General features: G+C 40.3%; 4 protein-coding genes across 6 annotated transcripts in view; all 4 read left to right on the plus strand.

Moving 5' to 3' along the window:
• The window catches only part of LOC109627531 (phospholipid-transporting ATPase ABCA1), a 37,398-nt gene extending 30,592 nt beyond the window's left edge, over positions 1-6,806 (plus strand). For all 3 annotated transcript variants that reach the window (XM_020084085.2, XM_020084086.2, XM_069530007.1), the window contains exons 36-49: positions 113-282; positions 391-568; positions 705-820; positions 914-1,058; positions 1,203-1,326; positions 1,443-1,572; positions 1,698-1,881; positions 2,023-2,129; positions 2,365-2,506; positions 2,622-2,756; positions 2,874-2,977; positions 3,144-3,236; positions 3,783-4,026; positions 4,122-6,806. In XM_020084085.2, coding sequence (XP_019939644.1) covers positions 113-282; positions 391-568; positions 705-820; positions 914-1,058; positions 1,203-1,326; positions 1,443-1,572; positions 1,698-1,881; positions 2,023-2,129; positions 2,365-2,506; positions 2,622-2,756; positions 2,874-2,977; positions 3,144-3,236; positions 3,783-4,026; positions 4,122-4,265 — 2,016 coding nt within the window. In that variant the 3' untranslated portion in view covers positions 4,266-6,806. The remainder of the gene's footprint in view (positions 1-112; positions 283-390; positions 569-704; positions 821-913; positions 1,059-1,202; positions 1,327-1,442; positions 1,573-1,697; positions 1,882-2,022; positions 2,130-2,364; positions 2,507-2,621; positions 2,757-2,873; positions 2,978-3,143; positions 3,237-3,782; positions 4,027-4,121) is intronic.
• Positions 6,807-7,002: 196 nt separating this feature from the next.
• Positions 7,003-9,341, plus strand: spink4 (serine peptidase inhibitor, Kazal type 4). The gene is made up of 4 exons (XM_020084088.2): positions 7,003-7,188; positions 7,593-7,624; positions 7,834-7,946; positions 9,180-9,341. Exons 1-4 carry the CDS (start codon positions 7,137-7,139, stop codon positions 9,223-9,225), a joined length of 243 nt encoding a protein of 80 aa, XP_019939647.1. The 5' UTR covers positions 7,003-7,136; the 3' UTR covers positions 9,226-9,341.
• A 492-nt stretch (positions 9,342-9,833) lies between these two features.
• On the plus strand, positions 9,834-18,474 carry stra6l (STRA6-like). The gene is made up of 18 exons (XM_069530602.1): positions 9,834-10,043; positions 10,440-10,512; positions 11,332-11,432; positions 11,548-11,678; positions 11,775-11,895; positions 12,318-12,363; positions 12,470-12,595; positions 12,780-12,853; positions 13,893-14,001; positions 14,140-14,293; positions 14,488-14,563; positions 14,688-14,769; positions 14,972-15,020; positions 15,235-15,352; positions 15,456-15,575; positions 16,615-16,778; positions 17,178-17,321; positions 17,568-18,474. The coding sequence occupies exons 1-18, from the start codon at positions 10,003-10,005 to the stop codon at positions 17,807-17,809; spliced, it is 1,971 nt and encodes a 656-aa protein (XP_069386703.1). The 5' UTR covers positions 9,834-10,002; the 3' UTR covers positions 17,810-18,474.
• An 837-nt stretch (positions 18,475-19,311) lies between these two features.
• The window catches only part of tdrd7a (tudor domain containing 7 a), a 28,670-nt gene continuing 28,586 nt past the window's right edge, over positions 19,312-19,395 (plus strand). Inside the window, exon 1 of the mRNA XM_069530601.1 lies at positions 19,312-19,395. The gene's annotated coding sequence lies outside the window, so the exon portion shown is untranslated.

Consider the following 19,395-nt stretch of genomic DNA (forward strand, 5'->3'; position numbering starts at 1 on the left):
TCTTCCACTATTCCCTTATGGCATTCAGCTGATCCCCAAGCTAGTAATGTACTTCCAGATTTCTTTTTTAGTTACGGAGACTAAAATGTCACTTCGCTTCTCTCTTCTCCAGATCTGGTTTAACAACAAGGGCTGGCACAGCATCGGCTCCTTCCTCAACGTGATGAACAACGGCATCCTGCGAGCAAGTCTGCCAGCCGGCAAAGACCCCTCAAAGTTTGGCATCTCCGCCTACAATCACCCACTCAACCTCACCAAGGAGCAGCTCTCACAGGTCGCATTGTGAGTATCAGGATTTGGGGCTGCATTTGAAAATGCACCTATTATTTTCTGGTGAAATATCATCTTATTCTCATTTCCTTCTTTCGCTCTCTTCTCTCTCTCCCTCAGGATGACAACGTCAGTGGACGTGTTGGTGTCCATCTGCGTCATCTTTGCCATGTCCTTTGTCCCGGCCAGTTTTGTGGTTTTCCTCATTCAGGAGAGAGTGAACAAGGCAAAACACTTGCAGTTCATCAGTGGAGTGCAGCCTCTCCTCTACTGGCTGGCCAACTTTGTCTGGGATATGGTAAGAAAATTGATTCAGTTGTTTCCACTGGCTCCTCTCCATTTTATCAGACAAATTAAAAGAGAAAAGTCAAAATAAATTGGAACATTCTGCTCTTTTCTAAGCCCTGAAGTCTGTTTTTCTTCCTCTCTTGCAGTGTAACTACATCGTCCCAGCTACACTGGTCATCATTATTTTTGTGTGTTTCCAACAAGACGCCTACGTCTCCTCCACTAATCTGCCTGTGCTGGCTCTGCTGCTGCTGCTCTATGGGTGAGTTTGACTCATATTCACTTTCTTCATTATATCATTTTCTCAGTTTTGTTATGCCTTTCATCTAAAAACGATCCGTGTGTTTCCTTCCAGGTGGTCGATCACCCCTCTGATGTACCCAGCCTCATTTTTCTTTAAGATCCCCAGCACAGCCTACGTGGTTCTGACCAGCGTCAACATACTGATAGGAATCAATGGCAGTGTCTCCACATTTGTGCTGGAGCTGTTCGGCAGCAATGTAAGTAATGTTGACATGGAGCAGACAGATGATTGATTGATGATTGAAAAATAATGTCTAGAAGGAGAGATGTTTCTAAGGGAAATGATTTTGCCCATGTCGATTAAATATTAACTGTAAATATTGATATCACGACTGTTTCAGGAGATCGGTGGCATCAACGACATCTTGAAGAACGTGTTTCTCATCTTCCCACACTTCTGTCTGGGCAGAGGACTGATTGACATGGTGAAGAATCAGGCAATGGCTGATGCTTTGGAGAGATTTGGTAAGTGCAGCACACTTCTGTTAACAACTGCCAAGTGTTCTTGAGGAAATTCTTTTTACTCTTACTAGTTTTGGCAAAATGTTTCTAAAACTACGGGATTGTCTGTACTGTTGTAGGTGAAAACCGGTTCCGTTCACCTCTGGCTTGGGACATGGTGGGAAAGAATCTGTTTGCGATGGCCATAGAGGGCGTCATCTTCTTCTGCATTACCGTCCTCATTCAGTATCGCTTCTGCATTAAGGCCAGGTGGGTGAAACTTTTTAGCTCCATCATTAAAAGCTCTTTTCTGTGAGAAGGACTTAAATGAAAATCCTCCAGCAAATCTGTTTTCGATGGGACTCCTCCTCACTTTCCGCTCTGTGCTTGTCCAGATCGTCCACCAGTCATCTGAAGCCTATTGGAGAAGAAGATGAGGACGTGGCCAGAGAGCGACAGAGGATCCTGGGTGGAGGAGGACAGACCGACATCCTGGAGCTCAGACAGCTAACCAAGATTTACAAACGGAAACAGAAGCCAGCAGTGGACCGGCTGTGCGTCGGCATCCCCCCTGGAGAGGTATGAAACAGATGGAGTGTCTCAACACCTGTTGTACCTGTTTAACACAAATCAAGGGGAATCTTTAATATGGGTTTAAATCAATTTATTAGACTGAAGTTGAAAATAATGCTCATTAAAAGTTTGTATTCTTTCCTGCAGTGCTTCGGTTTGCTGGGGGTGAATGGAGCAGGAAAAACCAGCACCTTTAAAATGCTGACAGGAGACTCTGTAGTGACCGGTGGAGAGGCATACCTGGCTGGCAAAAGGTAAGAACACATCATGCCACAGAATAACCAACACATCCAACCATCTGTTACAGACCATGACAGGAAGCATAAAATATTGTCCTATGCAACCTCTTTAATATGCAAGAAATGGTTGTTGAATCAAGGCAGAACAGAACAACTCCATCCAATCCCTGTTGAATAAGATTATATACTTCAACATACTTTTGATTTCTATAAAACCTAATCATCCTCCTCTGTGTTTATCTCATTCCAGTGTAACATCAGAGATCGATGAAGTGCATCAGAACATGGGCTACTGTCCCCAGTTTGATGCTATCAACGACCTGCTGACTGGCAGAGAGCATCTGGAGTTTTATGCCATCCTGAGAGGAGTGCCTGAGAAGGAAGTCTGCGAGGTCAGCAACAAACACACATACATACACAATGATTCATTATATGAGTTACACAGTCTGTGTTAAAAAATATGTTTGTATAAATGTTTGAAACTGAATAGCTCATCCCATCCACTAGGTGGCAGAGTGGGGCATCCGGAAGCTGGGCCTGGTGAAATATGTGGACAAGTCAGCAGGCAGCTACAGTGGAGGAAACATGAGGAAACTGTCGACTGCCATCGCTCTAATAGGAGGACCACCTGTCGTGTTTCTGGTGAGTGGGAAAATAAATCACAACCACTTAGTATTTTTCATAAAAATAAGACATTGTGTTGTGTTTTCATCACTGTGTTGTAGCAGCAGCTGAGAATCTGTTGTTTCCTTGTCACAGGATGAACCAACTACAGGCATGGACCCTAAGGCGCGTCGGGCCTTATGGAACACCATCCTGAGCATCATCAAAGAGGGACGATCTGTAGTCCTCACCTCTCATAGGTTAGACGAGTGATCTGAACAACATCCGTTACATCAACAATGCAAATGTGTATTTCAATACACCATGCAGTATTATCTTAAAAATGCATCCAAGAGATTATTCCTTTATTTTTTACCCATTAATTTATATATTATTATCCTAATCTTGGTGTGTTCTTGTTTACAGTATGGAGGAGTGTGAGGCCCTTTGCACCAGGATGGCCATCATGGTCAACGGCAGGTTCCGCTGTCTGGGCAGCGTACAGCACCTCAAGAACAGGTAGGGACACTCACCATAGCAATAATACGCACATACAGCCATTCATGATTGCAGTGAACAAGTTTTGGTCATTCGTATCATAGACTTGCCATACAAATACATCGCAAAGTAGAATGACACTCAGAGATACCTCCACCAAGGCTAACAGTCCCCATATGAAATCAGACTTGAATTTATTAGATCCAGACTTTTATCCTGATCTGCACCAAATTGCACAAACTCATGAATATCAGTCCCCTAAGAATTTTTTTCAACAAGATCCAAAAATTATTCTCGGAAAAATCAACAAAACATTTTAAAAACACACTCTATCTGCTCCCCATGTCTGAATCTGCTCCCAAAAAGAAGAAAGATATGTTTTCATGGTAATCCATCCATTTGTTTTCGTGTAATCCTGATTACTAAGAGACAAGCAAACAAACACAATTCTAGACGGAGGAAATTACATATCATGAGAAATTAGAGAAAGAGTTGTCATCATATTTTCGCTTCACTTTACTGTCTTATGTTTCTTTTATTCTTAATCCTTCTTTTCTTTTCCATCAGATTTGGCGATGGCTACACCATCATCCTGCGGGTGGCCGGGCCGGACCCAGATCTTCGGCCAGTGATGGAGTTCATAGAGCAGGAGCTCCCAGGCAGCACGCTGAAGGAGAAGCACCGCAACATGCTGCAGTACCAGCTGTCCTCATCCCTCACTTCCCTCGCCCGCATTTTCTCCCTGCTCTCCAAGAACAAGGAGGCGCTCAGCATAGAGGACTACTCAGTCTCTCAGACCACTCTAGACCAAGTAAGCACATATGCCCTAGGTTCTACTATAACTAGGTTTCATCTTTGATTCAAACAGAGAGTCATTGTCTTTTTCGTCTTCTTACTTTTCTATAGGTGTTTGTAAATTTTGCCAAGGACCAAAGCGACGAGGACCATTTGAAAGACATCCATCTGAGCAAGCGGGACGCTGTGGTAGTGGACTTTTCCCAGCTAAACTCCTTTCTCACGGACAACAAGACTCGGGAGAGCTGCGTCTGATTCAACAACATGCCGTCAGTGGGTTGTTGCTCTGCTTCAACCACCCTCCCCCCAATCCCACAAAATATGGACCACTAGCCTGAGGGGGAGATGAACTGCTTTCATTTTTATTTTTTATTTCTATTTTGTAGTCTTTTTTTAATTGTTATCATTTCTCAGTGGACCTGCATTTCAGCGCACAGCCTCTTCAAAAAGGCAGAGACCTGCAGGTATCGCGACAGACACTGAAACTATGAAAACTCAATGCAAATCAATGCAAGACGTATATAAATATATTTAAGATGAGGAGATATTCTTGTGAGGGCTGGAGACTGGTGCTTCTCCTTCACTAGGCAGACGGAGAGGAGAAAAATATAAAAGAACACTAAGAACACTTGAAGCAGCAGCAGCTTTATAATGCTGCATCAGACTGGAAAGCCTATAGTCCTGCTACTCAATGGACGATGCATCGGGGATGACAGGAGCAGACATCTCTATATTTTTTAAACCACGTTTCCAGAAGTAGTTAGCCGTAGTCAGTGGGACCGTGTATGTGAAATCACGGCAGCATAAAACAAACAGAAACAAGTTTGATCATTCACTGCCAACTGCTTAAAGACAGACCGACAGACTACTTTTTTTATTCAGGGTCAAAACTCTGACAATCTCAAGTTTTATAATGTGAGTGATGGTAAAAGAAGATACAATCCAGTTGATTTCAGTCAGAAACACACTATCATGCAAGATAATTTGTACTAATTTTAACATCTAACATCTAATTTAACTCTAAAATCGAGATCGACAACCAAGTTGTCTTTTTTCGTTTTTTTGTTCTTGGTGTCCCTGACATTGTCCAGCACAGTGCCTATACTGTATCATGGTCGGGAGAGAAATCCGAGCACTCCATTAAAAACAATGTACGTAAGGCTGCCGAGGAATGTAGAAGACAGATAGCAACATTCATCAGAAGCACAAAAAGGAGATTTGTTTTTGTGGAGATGACGAATGAAACTTGACTGTTTTTGGTTTTTTAAGTGTGTCTTTTATTGTCAAAATGAAAACAAACAAAAAAATCTTGTGTTTGCTCGATGTCCGTATGAGACGTGCAGTCATTTATACCGGCTTGTTGTTTTACTCGCCCTCTGCCCTCTTTAAAACTGATCTGCGGACCGATGAGAAGGGATACAGGAAAGATGAAGACCACTGTTAATGTTGGGACTGGATTGATGAAAGTTCGTTGGAAATATATATCGCATGCTTTCCTCCGGGCCGCACACCTTGACTGTCAGCACTTAAGTGTGTGTGTGCAAAAAAGCATGCCGTCAGATCAAGGACTGCAGAGGACTGCTTCAGTGTTGTGGGATTATATACATGTGGAGCTTCAACCCAAATTGTTGTAAAAAGAAACGTTCCTGCAAATAATTCTGCAGCCCCGCCCCTAAGCATGGAGGAGATGGTTTTACAGCTACTGTGCTTTTATGTGATCTAAAGGTGGAATCTGTTCCAGTCACATGTTGTTACACATGCCTGTGTACAAGCACGATGGGGGACTTTTAGACCTGAGCCAGCACCGATGTGGATATTATGTACAGTAGCAGTCGTTTGATGTCCAGTCAAAAAAAAATGTTACTAGTGGAGTGAACAAAACGTATCTGTGCCAAATGGAGCTGAATATGTACCTTTGATCAACCAGCATAATCTCAAGGAGGCAACTGTTTTGTGAAGTTTTTTTCATTTAAGGTCTTTACCATCAGCTTCACTGACTGAAATCCTCCTCTTTTCGTTTCCAGCAACTTCAAACAAAAAAGCTTGTATCTTGTGATAATACACATGCTCTCTCTCATTCAGCCTGCATTAGAGCAGTCTGTCTTCTAGTGGTGTTGCCAAATTCTGGTCTCTGTCCGTTCACTTTTATAAGCTGTCGGAAACTCAAATTTGAGACACGAGGTCCAGGAACATTTTTCGTATCCAGAGCAAGTGAATAAGTCAGACTACACTTAAACAGGGACCACGTCAGTTGTGCTAGCGATGCTTTACAGTCCAAAAAAACAATGCAGGGTATGAAATGATGATTATCATTACAGGTGCTCTGTGTCATATATAAATCTTGGAAGGGGTTTTCCATTATCTCTGGGGTGTAATAACTATTGTTAGGTTTAAACCTGCTACCAATCCTCACAGTCTGAGCCTCAACAGACCAAACCCCTCTGTCAAATGTGGGTACTTTATCGTTTACCCATAAGTTTCAAACACGCAGAGGTTCAGGATTTTGGATCTAATTAGACATTAGAAAACAGAAATTCAAATGGCAGCCACACCACTGCATTAAAGAATTAGTTTAAAACTTGAAGAAGAATAAAAACTTTCATGTGATCGAGGGAAACGAGCAGAGAGTGGTGAGATAAAGAGAGGAACGCAGAACAGTGCTACGGTGGTGATTTTTCTCTTGTGCTCAATATTATCATTTGTTTACATTTTTAAGTATTAAGGAACAGTTTGAGTCTGTTACCCATTGTGCATAGTTACTCTTTAATAAATAAATAAAAATTCATACATTTTGAACGACCACTCTTCATGTGATTATTGTATCTTTTACCTTTGTCCTCTAACTGTGAGATACAAAACGCTACCACGGGCCTTTCAAATGGAAGTTTGTAGCCACTGACTGAACAAAAGATATGTTAATGTGTGGGGGTTGTTAATGTGTGCTGATGACTGAGTTTCTAGATTGTGCATGTGATTGTGTGACTAGTTTCACCTGCTGCATTCCCACGAGTGCGCACAGACACACACAAACACACCCACACGGTTTTATTGCCAGTGAAAACACACTAAACACACAAAAGACACATTCAAAGGTTCCTGTCACTCTGGAGTTATTCATCCACCAACATGACTGGAAGAGCTGTTTTCCTGGGACTCCTGCTTATGTGTTTGGCTGCAGGTAACAAAACTAAATTTGAGTTTTCCTTCTTATTTGAAGGTTATAGATATGTATTTAAGTCTATAGACAAACTTTGAGTTCTCTCTGCTTAGACACCATAGAATTAATCTTCAGTCTATTAAAAACGCTGGGTACAGGCACAATCTTGTTTATTGTATAGTTTGCACTCATATGCTCTATTTGCATCTGTATTTGTTGTGTATTAACATTAATGGATCAGAAATATCAATATAACATTTCAATATAAGATTAAATGTTTATACATATGTACATATGTTGTCAGTGTTGGATGCAAATGATATTTGTCGATTTGAGGTTTGTCATTTATATACTGATCTGGACTCTATCATAGTTTTTTATTTCTAGATTTAAATATGAAGAGAATCATGTGCCTTTTTTCACAGATGCAGAGGAGATGTCAGGACTCATGAGAAAGGTGATGCACATATTTAAAATGCCGTCATACTGTTTGTGTGTGTGTGTGTGTGTCCGTGTGTGTGTCCATGTGTCCGTGTGTGTGTCCCTGTGTCCGTGTGTCAGTGTGTGTGTCCATGTGTCCGTGTGTGTGTGTCCCTGTGTCCGTGTGTCCTTGTGTGTGTCCGTGTGTGCGTCCAAGACAAATATTGTATTATAATTTTCTGGCAGCCTTTGTGTCCTGGCATGGAGGAAATTATGGCGTGCCCTCTGATCCTCGCTCCTGTGTGTGGCAGTGATGGAGAGACTTATGCCAACGAGTGTATTCTGTGTATCCAGGAACGGTGAGTACAACACACAGCTGCTCCTTTCTCATGACATTTCCACAACACCCATCTTAGCTTAATAGAGGGGCGGGGACACATCATGTTTTTGTTCGTGGGACATGAGTTAAGGTCACTAATCTTTATTCAAAAATAACAGCCACAACTCTGGTGATGAAATCATGTTTGCATTAGATTTTAGTTCATCTTTGTGGATTTTGTGTTTTCATTGCAAAGGGAAAAAGTACTAGAAAAACATACTACATATTTTTCAATCAAATCTATATGTTTACAAGAGCCTATGTTTTCGATGATTTCTTTAATCAAGTATAGCGCTTGCTGATCTTTGTCTCAAATAAAAAAATGTCTCTGTCTTTGTTTGGTGATTTTCCGTTTTAACCTAGTAACAGTGTTACTTTTACTTTTCTCCAGGAGTCAGTGCTACCAGCCCTGTGAAGCTACTGTTAGTTCACAGCTTTATGCTAAATGCTACGTGGCACAATGACAATACATCAGTGGGTTAGTTTAGCACAGTATCATGCTAATAGTTTAACTTAGACTTAAAACATTACTGTCTAATTTTAAATCATCTCTCAAAACTCACTTTTACCAACTTTACATTATTGATTTTAGCTCATCGACTATATATGTGATGTTATATATATATATATCCTTTTCTTTTACCATCACTGTTTTATGTACAATGTCACTTATTGTCTTCAATTTTAAAGTATGATTTTGTTTGTCTTTTTAAATGTATTTTAGTGTTTGCTGTTTTTACATTATTCAGCTTGTGGTCTCTGATGTTTTTTCTTGTTTTTCATTGGTCCATCTTTGTGAAGGACTTTGTATTGTGAAAGGTAATATATCAATAAAGTTAGGATTAATGATTAGCCCTAAACACAAGCACAACTGATGAGCATGTTATTAGTTTTGCAGGTATCTAATCATAAACCACAACATCAAACCCATTGGGATACATCATCTGGGAACCATGAATGATGTCTGTACAGTTTGTGTCAGTTAAGTAGATGTTGAGATTTCATTCAGGACTAAAGTGGTGAACATTGGACATTGAGTCATGTTGCCAAAACCTTAATGAATATTTTTTTTATATCCATCCTCCCCTTACCTGCCACTCAGACACATTGAGCTTGCATGAGTTTGGTTGTCTCTCTCTGGCTTTGTCTTCACTGAGCTGAGCGAATAAACAAAATGAATCCCAGACAAATCATGTTACAATTCTCTCTGCAGAGCAACCAAGATGGACATTTTGATCATCAAAGACGAGCCGTGCTGATCTGCACCGGAGGCGACGTCACCAGTGACTTATCAGGATCTGAACATGTGGCCATACCTGGATCCAAACTGTCCTAAATAATATTCACTGAGCAATAAAAATGTGATTCAGCAGTCTCTTCTTGTGATGTCTTTATTTTTCTCAATCAATACCTCGGTCAATTTAGCATTATTTTGAAGTCTGGATTATTTATATAGAAGTAAAACAGGTCTGTGATGGACTTACGATCTGTCCAGGTTGTGCCCCGCCTCTCGCCCTATGTCTCCAGTTCCCCTCTAAACAGAAAAGTGGTAAAGATAATGGATTAATGGACAGATGAAATCAAATAGAAGCTAGAATTACAACTAATTCATAATTCATAAACAAAGCTGATATCAGGTGAAAGGAAAGTAGGGAAATGTGATTTATTGGTTTCTGTAACACAATCTGAGACACATTCGTAAAGCGGACGCAAGAGGTGAATGGTCTACTGGTTATCTCTGGGTGAGCTAATTGTTTACACTCCTTATACTGAGTAACACAGTGGTCAATAGTGTGTGTGTGTGTGTGTGTGTGTGTGTGCTTCTGTGTCGTCCTCCTGTTTTCTTGCCACTTTATTTGCTCACACTTTTTCATTTTGTCTATCTCTCACACACACACACACCGAGAGAGAAAACGTAAGTCATAAAGTGTTGTATCCAGGGGTCAAATGTGAGAGTCACGTGACTGAAACCAGGAAATAGAGAAGAGACATTGCTCCACTGTCACTTCCTTAATCTTCGGTGCAGGCTTCAATCAATGGACTCATCCAGGATGGAAAGAAACCATGTGGAACATGAGTAAGTACTGACTGTATCAAAAATACCTTGTGATACTGCTCTGTAGTTTGGACCGTCAGCTGGTTATGTTAATGTTTGAGATAAACTACCTGAAGACAGAGGAAGAGCAAACCTGAGCCTGGAGACTTAGAGGGAAGGATTAGCAAACAGAGGATCGCACAGATAGACTTTAGGAACTGTATTAAATTTGCAGATTTCACAAACACACAGTCTTCTGCTCTGATGTTTGCTTTCGTTCAGTTATTATGTTTTCTGTAAGTTTAGATCCATTCCGGTCCATCTGGTCCAGTTTATTTAGACTCAGTTTCATTCTGTCCCTCAATCATTTCTGTTTTTGGTCTTTTCAGCTTCATTGTATTAGATCACATCATGTTCTTACTGTCACTGCTTCTCCAGGATCTCCTCAATTCAGGGCTGTCAAAGCGGAATCTCTGTGGATCTCTTCTTGCACCTGTCACTCATACCTGCAGTAAGTCGTCCGGCCATTGAATCTGCAACATGAATGTAAAAACAGACATTTAACACTTAATCAAAATGCACTTACTTCGCGTGGTTACCACAATGAAAGTGACTTCTCCCAGATACTAAACTTTTGTTGTGCTTCTTACGTACAACTGTGAGAGTTGGCATTTTCTTGTTTGTAATACATTGAGATGAACATCAAAGCGAGCTGAGAAATACTGAGAATCACTGAGAATCACGATTTTGACTCCTTGAAATATAAAAACAGAAAAACTCAATCACGTGCAGTGGTAAGTAAGAAGGTTCTGGGTTGAAACCTGACATCCGACCAGAGCCTTTTTGTTTTGAGTTTGCATGTTCTCCTCGTGCCTGCGTGGGTTTCCTCCTGGTTCCTCGACTTCCTGCCACAGTCCAAACACGTGCATCTCTTGATTAATGGGAGACTCTTAATTGCTTGTGGGTGTGAATATGAGAGTGAGGTTGTTTCTCTCTGCATTTTGGCCTGATGATACACTGGTGACCTATCCAGCATGTGAGCCACCTCTTGCACAATGTCAGATTGGCTCCCTAACACTAACCCCCCACTTAAATAGTTATAACAGAATTAGGGGGATGTAGCCCTGCAACCAAACACATGTCCTGTATAGGCAGGTACAGGAGAACTTCTTGATCAAGCTGTGTGACCCATGATGCACACAGTGTAGTATATTAGACAAGACGGCCCCTTGATTCAGCAGATCATCCCACCACCTCTGTAATATACAACACAAGTCAATGTCTTTGTTCCAGTAGATTTGTTTATGTGTGTTGATTTATTGTTTTACAGGTGTTGATTGTAGCCGTGCTCTCCTTCCTCCAGAAGAGAGCACACAGCCTGGCCATCGACCGCAGACTGCCCTTCCTGGGGCGACGTTTTGGCATCGTGGTGTAAGTCAGCAGCAACAACAATAAATCTCTGAAGAGGAAAAAGTGACCCTAAGTCTTTGACACCCACCTCAGTAACTCTGCATGTTTATGAAATGCCATCATTGTTGTCCCCCAGGCCTTTGGATACTGTCGGCAGCCTCAGTAACCGTTGGTCCTATGGGTTTGCTTTTGGTGCCGTGTCCAGCAGCGTCCTGCTCCTCTTCTCTGAACGTTACATCCCCTTCACCGTCCCACCCTGGGCTAGAGGTACTCCCTCTGCTATCCATATACACACATCTTTAGCATACATAAACAGTAAATGCATACATTAACTGATGTGATGTTGCTGACTGTTCTCCACAGCTATCATGTACCTGGTTGGAGCTTTAGAAGTGGGCCTGGTGTATTTTCCTTTCTTTGCCTGTCTGTCCACGCCTTTCAGAGCAGCTGGTGCTTTGCTGGGAATACTATACTCTCTGTCCTGGTGAGTATTGAGCCTTCTTATGTAGTAGGGACATACTAGCTACATGTATATCACATAATGTGGAGTCATTCTGCAGGATGGCACTCAGAGAGCCTCCGCCAGGGCCCAGACCGTCCCCTTGTGAAACCATATTTAAATTCAGTAGATCCAGACTTTAATTTGGATTTGCACCAATTTGCGCACATTCATAAATATCAGTCTCATAAATGTATGTAACTATTGTCATCAGGATCCATGAATAAATAGCTCGGAAAGTGATTAAAAAATGTCAAAAGAATGCCTATGCCTCTTGCGATATTAAACGATGGGGAAAAAATCGAAATGTTTCATGGAGAAGTATTTAACAACTTCTTTGGCAGAGGTAAATGTGGATGACTATATTTTACAATCCAAAAATAATACATCACATGACTTGTTTGTAGGATCATCGTCACAGTGTGGGACACATTCACCTGTCCTGATGGTAAGGTAGGTTAGTACTGAACCCATGCTTGCTTGTGGAAGCTCATTGTGCCGGCTGCAGAGTGTATCCTCATGAAAAAGTAAATGACTGGATGACTGTGTGATTTTAAAGATTTTAGGTCGATACCAGAAGCTAATCATCCAGTGGCCGTGCATCCTCTCCCTCATCTTCCTCTTGGGACGATTTATCTACATTCTGGTTAAAGGTGTTCGAATACGGCTGCAGTTGGAACAGGAGGTCAGTTTGCCTCATGCTCAAAATATCTGAAGGAATTCTTGTTGTAAATTTGTCTGGATGTTCCCTCTTTTGCTTTTTATATTTTGTCAATGTATGGTGTTCTGTGATTAAAGATAATTTTTTTCTTTTGGAATTTTCTGAACAACAAACTGTGTGAGCATGTTTGTGCTGAATCTGCTGCCAGGACCCTGAGGAGCTGATTGAGCAACACCAGCTGCAGCATGTGAAGGGACTGCTGAGGAAAACACCAGCACACAGGTCCAACACACACTCATACTTACCTGCATCGATGTTTTATTTGTTGCCGTTGCAAAACTGGAGATTTACACTATTGCCTGTTCTGACATTGTCTATTTCAAGTTTTTACCAGTTTACCAATAATTATGGAAATCTTAAGGTGAACAAAAACATTAAAGATGTATCGATGCCCTTTTGACAAGATATCAGGCAAACACATTTAACTGCATTATAATCTAGGAAGTGCATTATAATCTAGAAAAAAGCATTACATATAATAAGTAGATTTTGTTATGTTATGTTATCATCAGTATTTTCAGAAAGTGAATTTTAAATATGAAAATAAGATAAGATAAGATGAAAAAAACTGTCTTATCATATCTAATTTTATTTCTAGTATATTAAAGGTACAGTGTGTAAGATTTAGGAGAAAATAATCTATTGGCACAAAGTGAATATAAAATAACCCTAGTGATGTTTCACCAGTGTGTTTTATCAAAATTGTAGTAATTGTTGTTTTTTATACACTAGAAGGGGCCCTTTATATTTAAATACCTTATATTTACAAGGAGGGGTCCTCTCTACGGAGGCCGCCATGTTTTTTCATTAGTCCAGACAGAAAAACTAAACACCTTTTGAGTTTTTATGACAACTGAAGGCTTCTACAGGTTATTTTCCATGTTTGGAAGGGGAGGGTGAGGTGAGGGGTGTTCAGCAGCCACATGCAATTTCACCACTAGATATCACTAAATTCTACACACTGTACCTTTAATTTTGTGTGGTGAAGCAGCTCAGTGCATTCTGGCTTTAAATCCAGTCTGATCATGTGCTGCTGGTAAACTTCAGCATCCAGAATTTTAGAGTTACTGTAGTTACCTTACTGCATTCAATTTGAGTTCGAAATGTATTCTGTATAAAAGAAGCTACTCATGCAACAGCTCTCGTAATATTTGTCATTCCAGTATAACTGTATTCAGATGACACTTGAAAGCAGCTTGGATCTATGTACACCGGCCTACATATACACACCCACCGTGGTTTTGACTTTTTTGTGTTGCAGTCAACCACTCAGCTGGTTCCAGAGGCGGGTGTATGAGTGGGACCCGCACTTCAAGTTCCCCAACAGGATCATCGGCACTGCCATTATATCCCTCATAGGCCTATATACAGTAAAGGCATCTCTTATAATTCGGCAACATCAAATATCTCAACTGTGGGCTTGGTTCAGAAAATGATGCACAAGCAAATAATCTGTGCATGGGCTTTAGATACAGTTGTGTTGATTTGCTCTTTTGTCATTTCTCCAGATGACTCTTGCAGACTACAGTCTCAGTAATGAGGCTTTTGGCCAAGTAGAAAGGTGGAAGAATACATTGCAACATCTGGTTTCTTCTTGTAACCAGACTGAGGCTCTGGGAGCCATGATACCACAGCTGGAAGAATTCATTGTCGTGGCTCGGAGTGAGTGAGTTGGTCTGCACCCCCCACATAGTCTGGTGCTTTCTCGGTCTGTAGGATTAATGTGAGACTGTCCTGCTTCCTTTATTCCTAAATTTTTATTTTAAAATGTTATTAATCTTCCATCTGTTATATACTATGGTCATGACTTAATGAAACACATTATAACTTCTTTAACTTAAACTTCTTATTTTCAGAGTCTTGGCTAGCTACCACCATCTTTGCTAGTCTCAACTCTGTTGCGTACACTTTCCATGTATTGGCATGTTACAGGTTAGAGATCCATAAAAAAATCGAAAATATAATGTTCAACTAAAACATATTATTGCTCAATGTTAAAAATAAAAAAGTATAAGATTTAATGAGAATTTATCTGCATGTTTTACTGATGCTTTAGGAAACACTTAAAGAGACTGTGGAGAGGACAGAGGGGTTTTCTTCCTGAGAAGTTTCACAAACCCAGTTCTGCTGTCAGCGTAGTAAGACTCACACACACACACACACATACACACACACACACAAACACCACCCATTCTAAATATATAAAATGCATTGTTGTGCCTCTGAATGTCTCATCTCTTTTCTTATTTATTTTTCGTATATTATGACATATGTTTATTTCACAAACTCTATTGGGCAAAGTAATAAATGCAAATGCAATATTGTCATTGACTTTCACAGGCTTCCATTGCAAGATACTCTGGATGGCAAATAGCTTTTACACTATGGGGTGAGCTTTACATGATACAAGACATTATTTAATTCCATAAAATGTAGATATGAGTGATCCCTCTTTACAACAATCAGCTAATATAATAATTACAGCAAAAATAATTGCACATGTATGCTTCAACTGTATTTTTAAAATATGAAAAGTGTTCAAACACAATATGAAATAACTGTTCATGAGTATTAGGTTGTTTTTTTGTTTTTTTCTATTTTAGGCTATCTGATTGTCCATTTTATCCACTTCCAGTTGGCCCTGATCGTGGCCTATGTGCTGGTTATCCCTATACAGCATGGGAAAGTATTGATTATGCTCACCAACCTGGGAATCATTGTGTAAGTGCTTTCCCTGTGGTTGTGAATATATGATTGGATGGTTAGATGGAGAGAAAGACACTGTTACTGATAGATTTTTACTTTTCTCTTCTGTGTCTCTCAGGCTCACCATCGGCCTGGTAATCGGCCTGGTGATTCTCCAGGTTGCTCTGGTGCAGATCTTCTTCCTCCAGGACAAAATATCTCCGACAGATAAGGAGAAACCTCTGGCTCTTAACAACAGGTGGGTTTATAAGAGTGAGCCATAAAAACATCAGATGGATGCCACAATAAAACCCAGATCCTCTTTTAGCCTGCAAATACTTCCGAAAGAGGAAGAGTTGGTAATAAAGCACTCGATTAAAATGTGAATATTTAACTATTTGCTGTGTTATGTGGACTGGTTAAGGATATTACGTGATGAAGAAGTCCATACACTTCATTTCCTCAATATGTGTGAAAGAATAAAAAACCTTCATGTCTAAGGGCCCAGTCAAACATATCACAGGTCAAAGTTCAAAGTTTAATTCCGAGCAAAGCTATGCATCAATTTGGTATTGTAATGGTGAGTGTGTGTGTGTGTGACTGGGCCCTGATAAGTTCATCAGTTCAGATGACTTTCATTCACTCTGCAGTGGAGACAGACATCACAACAAGACACTACAATTGTGATGGTCAGTATTCAGAGATAAGGTTTTACCATAACATCAAGGAAAGTCTAAAACAAGAGATTGTGGAAAAGGCTGGTCAATACGTCTGTGTGACAACAAAAGGGGAATACTACTTCAAAATCCCTGGACAGGCTAATTTACAATACAATGTGCTCCAATCTGCCAGTGACCCATTTGCTCAATTCCTTCCACACCTCTGCCAAGGGGATGTCTCCGTTATTCTGCATTTCAAAGGCATCTTCCTGGGAAAGTCTGATGTCCTTGCCTGCGACTGTGACACTTTGACACTTAAACGTCATGTGACAATTGATAACTATTAGATTCTGAAAGTAGATCCACAGTTTTACCCAGGTATCTGTTAATTATAGTTTTTGTCACCACAGAGCTTGATATCATGTAGAGAAGCAGGAACTTGATGATGATGCATAAAGAAACTATCAAGGGAAAGAAATTCAACTTAAAACATTTTTCTTATATCCAAACATTAGTGTGAAGTGGCATCAATGAATTATTGTATTTTACAATGCAGAAGATCCCTTCAACAACTCTTTGTCAAATATTATTGGAACAGTGTAAATCTGAATGGTTGCAGTACTTTCCTCTCTTCTACAGGAAGGCGTTCCACTGCTTCAACTACTTCTTCTTTTTCTACAACGTGGTGATGGGGTTCAGCAACTGCATCTTGAGGCTGCTGTGCAGCATCGTTGTGGGAACGTGGCTGGTGTCACGCATAGACCGAACCATAATGCAGAGAGGATATGAAAGCATGGATGCCGGTGAGACGAAATTCAATCCAATGCAAATAAATCGTCTTTGAGGTGCTTGCAAAACATCATCCAGTAGATGGCAGTATTTCACAAAGCATCGTCATACTGTTCCTATCAAGAAAAGGACAAGTAGTTAGTGTGGGCTTAGGAATATGTCACTTAATATAAAGCAGCCAGTATAAATAAATGTATTACTCTTTAATGTGTTTGCTGTTATTGATCTTGAGATGTAGATGAGTGAGATGATTAATCAACAATCCATTCAATTTGCTAGCGTTTCCTCAATTCAGCATCTTCCTGAAATATTTTAGAAAAGAAAATACCCAAAAAATACTCCTATACATATGACTATTACTATTCTGCCTCATCTGTGGTGTGTGGCTGTAACAGTATTTCCCCACATTCCAGGCTACAGTACTTGGATTGGGATGATCTTTGCCGACCACTATCATAACAATCCGGTCATGGTGTGTTTCTGTCAGCTGCTCGTCTCCAACAAGCTGGAGAGACACAGGGCTTCTGCATACTCCACATTCAACAACATGCCATCTGGTCAGTATGTCTTAGGGTGTGTGTGTATGTAGCTCTGACATGTAAAATCCACAAAATAACTACTGCTTCCGTCTGTCCGCTAAGATGCACCAAGTTTTTCACAAAATTAGGATCCCCTTTAAATGACATGGCACTTATTGATATGATTGTCTGAGATATTATTTTAATTTTATTATTTGTGCATTCCTTTCCTCATTATTTTCAGTCTTAATTTCCAGTTTATTAACTTCTAACTTTTTTTGGTAGAACCTCCTGCTAACAATAAGGCCAGGAGGCGCTGGATGTTGTTTCACACTTTGCTGAGAAACCCTCATCTGATCCCGTTGAGAAAGCAGCACCTCTCCTCATCCTCGTTGTTAAGGACATCTTCATCTCCCCAGGCAGACTTGGTGGTTCAGGCTTGGGTCATGGCCTCACTAACGCAGACAAGCCAAGTGGCTTCACAGTCACTGCCAGAGGCCACAGTCACACCAGCAGAGGACTGTTGAAGAAACATTTCCATAGGTTCTTATTGTTAAAAAAAGGCTTGACATCCAAGATTGTACATGAGCCCTTTTGTTGTGTCCATGTCTCAAAGGGAGTAATGTGCTGCTTGTCATCAAGGCAAAGGCAGAGTTTACAATTTTATTTATGGAAATATATCTGACTTGGATAATGTGATCAGAGGTAAAATTCATCTCTGTGCTCATTTCATATAATAATACTGTGATAACCAGTACCAGTAGATTGATTTTATGCAGTTGACAGATTTAAATGTGTTGTTGTTGTTGCTGAGAAGCTAAGCTCTATGTACTCTTGTCTCCAGATTTTGTACCATTGACTATAGAAACATCTGCTGGGAAAAAATTGAATTCAATTTTGAACTGTCTATATATAGTCAGAGGTAAACATGAACCTTTGTACATGATCACAATAACTTCTGTTCTAGAAGTGGACATGGAGGTACAGCTGGCCAATTCTTTGATAATAATTTTTATTTCCTATCAAAATCAGCTGCATCACACAGATTTCTGATTATGGTTTGATGTTTGTGCAATAAAAATATGGATAGCTTCTGTATAATAATAATAAATTCACATCGCAAAGTGCTTTAAAAGATAACTCATAAAATCATCAGCAAATTAAAATAAAAATCACCTGTTTTAAAATGGAACAAGGAAAACAATTTGAATGTGAATGGGGAATTTAAAACTCAAATAAGATGAGAAAAGGCTTTCAGATAAAAGTTTGTCTTAAAAAGAAATAAACATTGGGTGTCTCTTCCTGGTCTCTGCAGACATTAGGTCTGTGCTAACAAAAGAGAAAAACAAACTCTTAGGAAGTTGAAAATGTAGAAATAAAAATTGACTGAAAAAATGGATTTTAAATCATAATTTGAAGCCAGCTCAAGCTTTCTACATTTCAATGCACAATTCACATTGCCTGTATTTCAGGTTTTGTGCAGTTAAATTAGATGTTGCACATTTCCTACGGTTCTTAAAAGCAGCTACTGCCAATCAACATAGATAAACGATGTGTATTCACGTAACTCGTTGCCTAAAACCATAGACTGTATAAACGTGACGATTTTCTCTCCGTAAATGTTTATTGCGTAGATTTGAGGAACACGTGTTGATACAACTGATCTAAATGTAAATGATGAACCAATCACAGTAACCGGTAGTGACCTTGTGAACTTGTGGGCGTGAACGAGCTCGTGGTTGTGAAGGAGGAAGATTAACTTTGGAGAACGAGTCGAAGTCGCAGGTAAATGACACATTGAAACACCTTCATGTGTCTGAACAGAACACTTCCAGCTAATGTCGTTTGTCACCGCGGATCATTGTTGACCTCTTTCTACACGTTCAACTGTGAGAGGACACGAACAAACGTCATTTTACTGTTAGCTACAGACCGCTAGCTACAAGCACCGCGGGCTACGGTTAGCCATTAGCTCCTTGTTAGCATTGTTCCTCCACCTGGAAAACACCCAGGAGACGAGACAGCGGTGAGACGTCACGTGTCTGCAGGTTCCCTCAGTGGAGCGGCTGAGGTTTGAGTTCAACTCAACACAGAAACTACACCTGCACCACAG

The sequence above is a fragment of the Paralichthys olivaceus genome, chromosome 8, assembly GCF_024713975.1.
Source record: "Paralichthys olivaceus isolate ysfri-2021 chromosome 8, ASM2471397v2, whole genome shotgun sequence".
NCBI lineage: Eukaryota > Metazoa > Chordata > Actinopteri > Pleuronectiformes > Paralichthyidae > Paralichthys > Paralichthys olivaceus.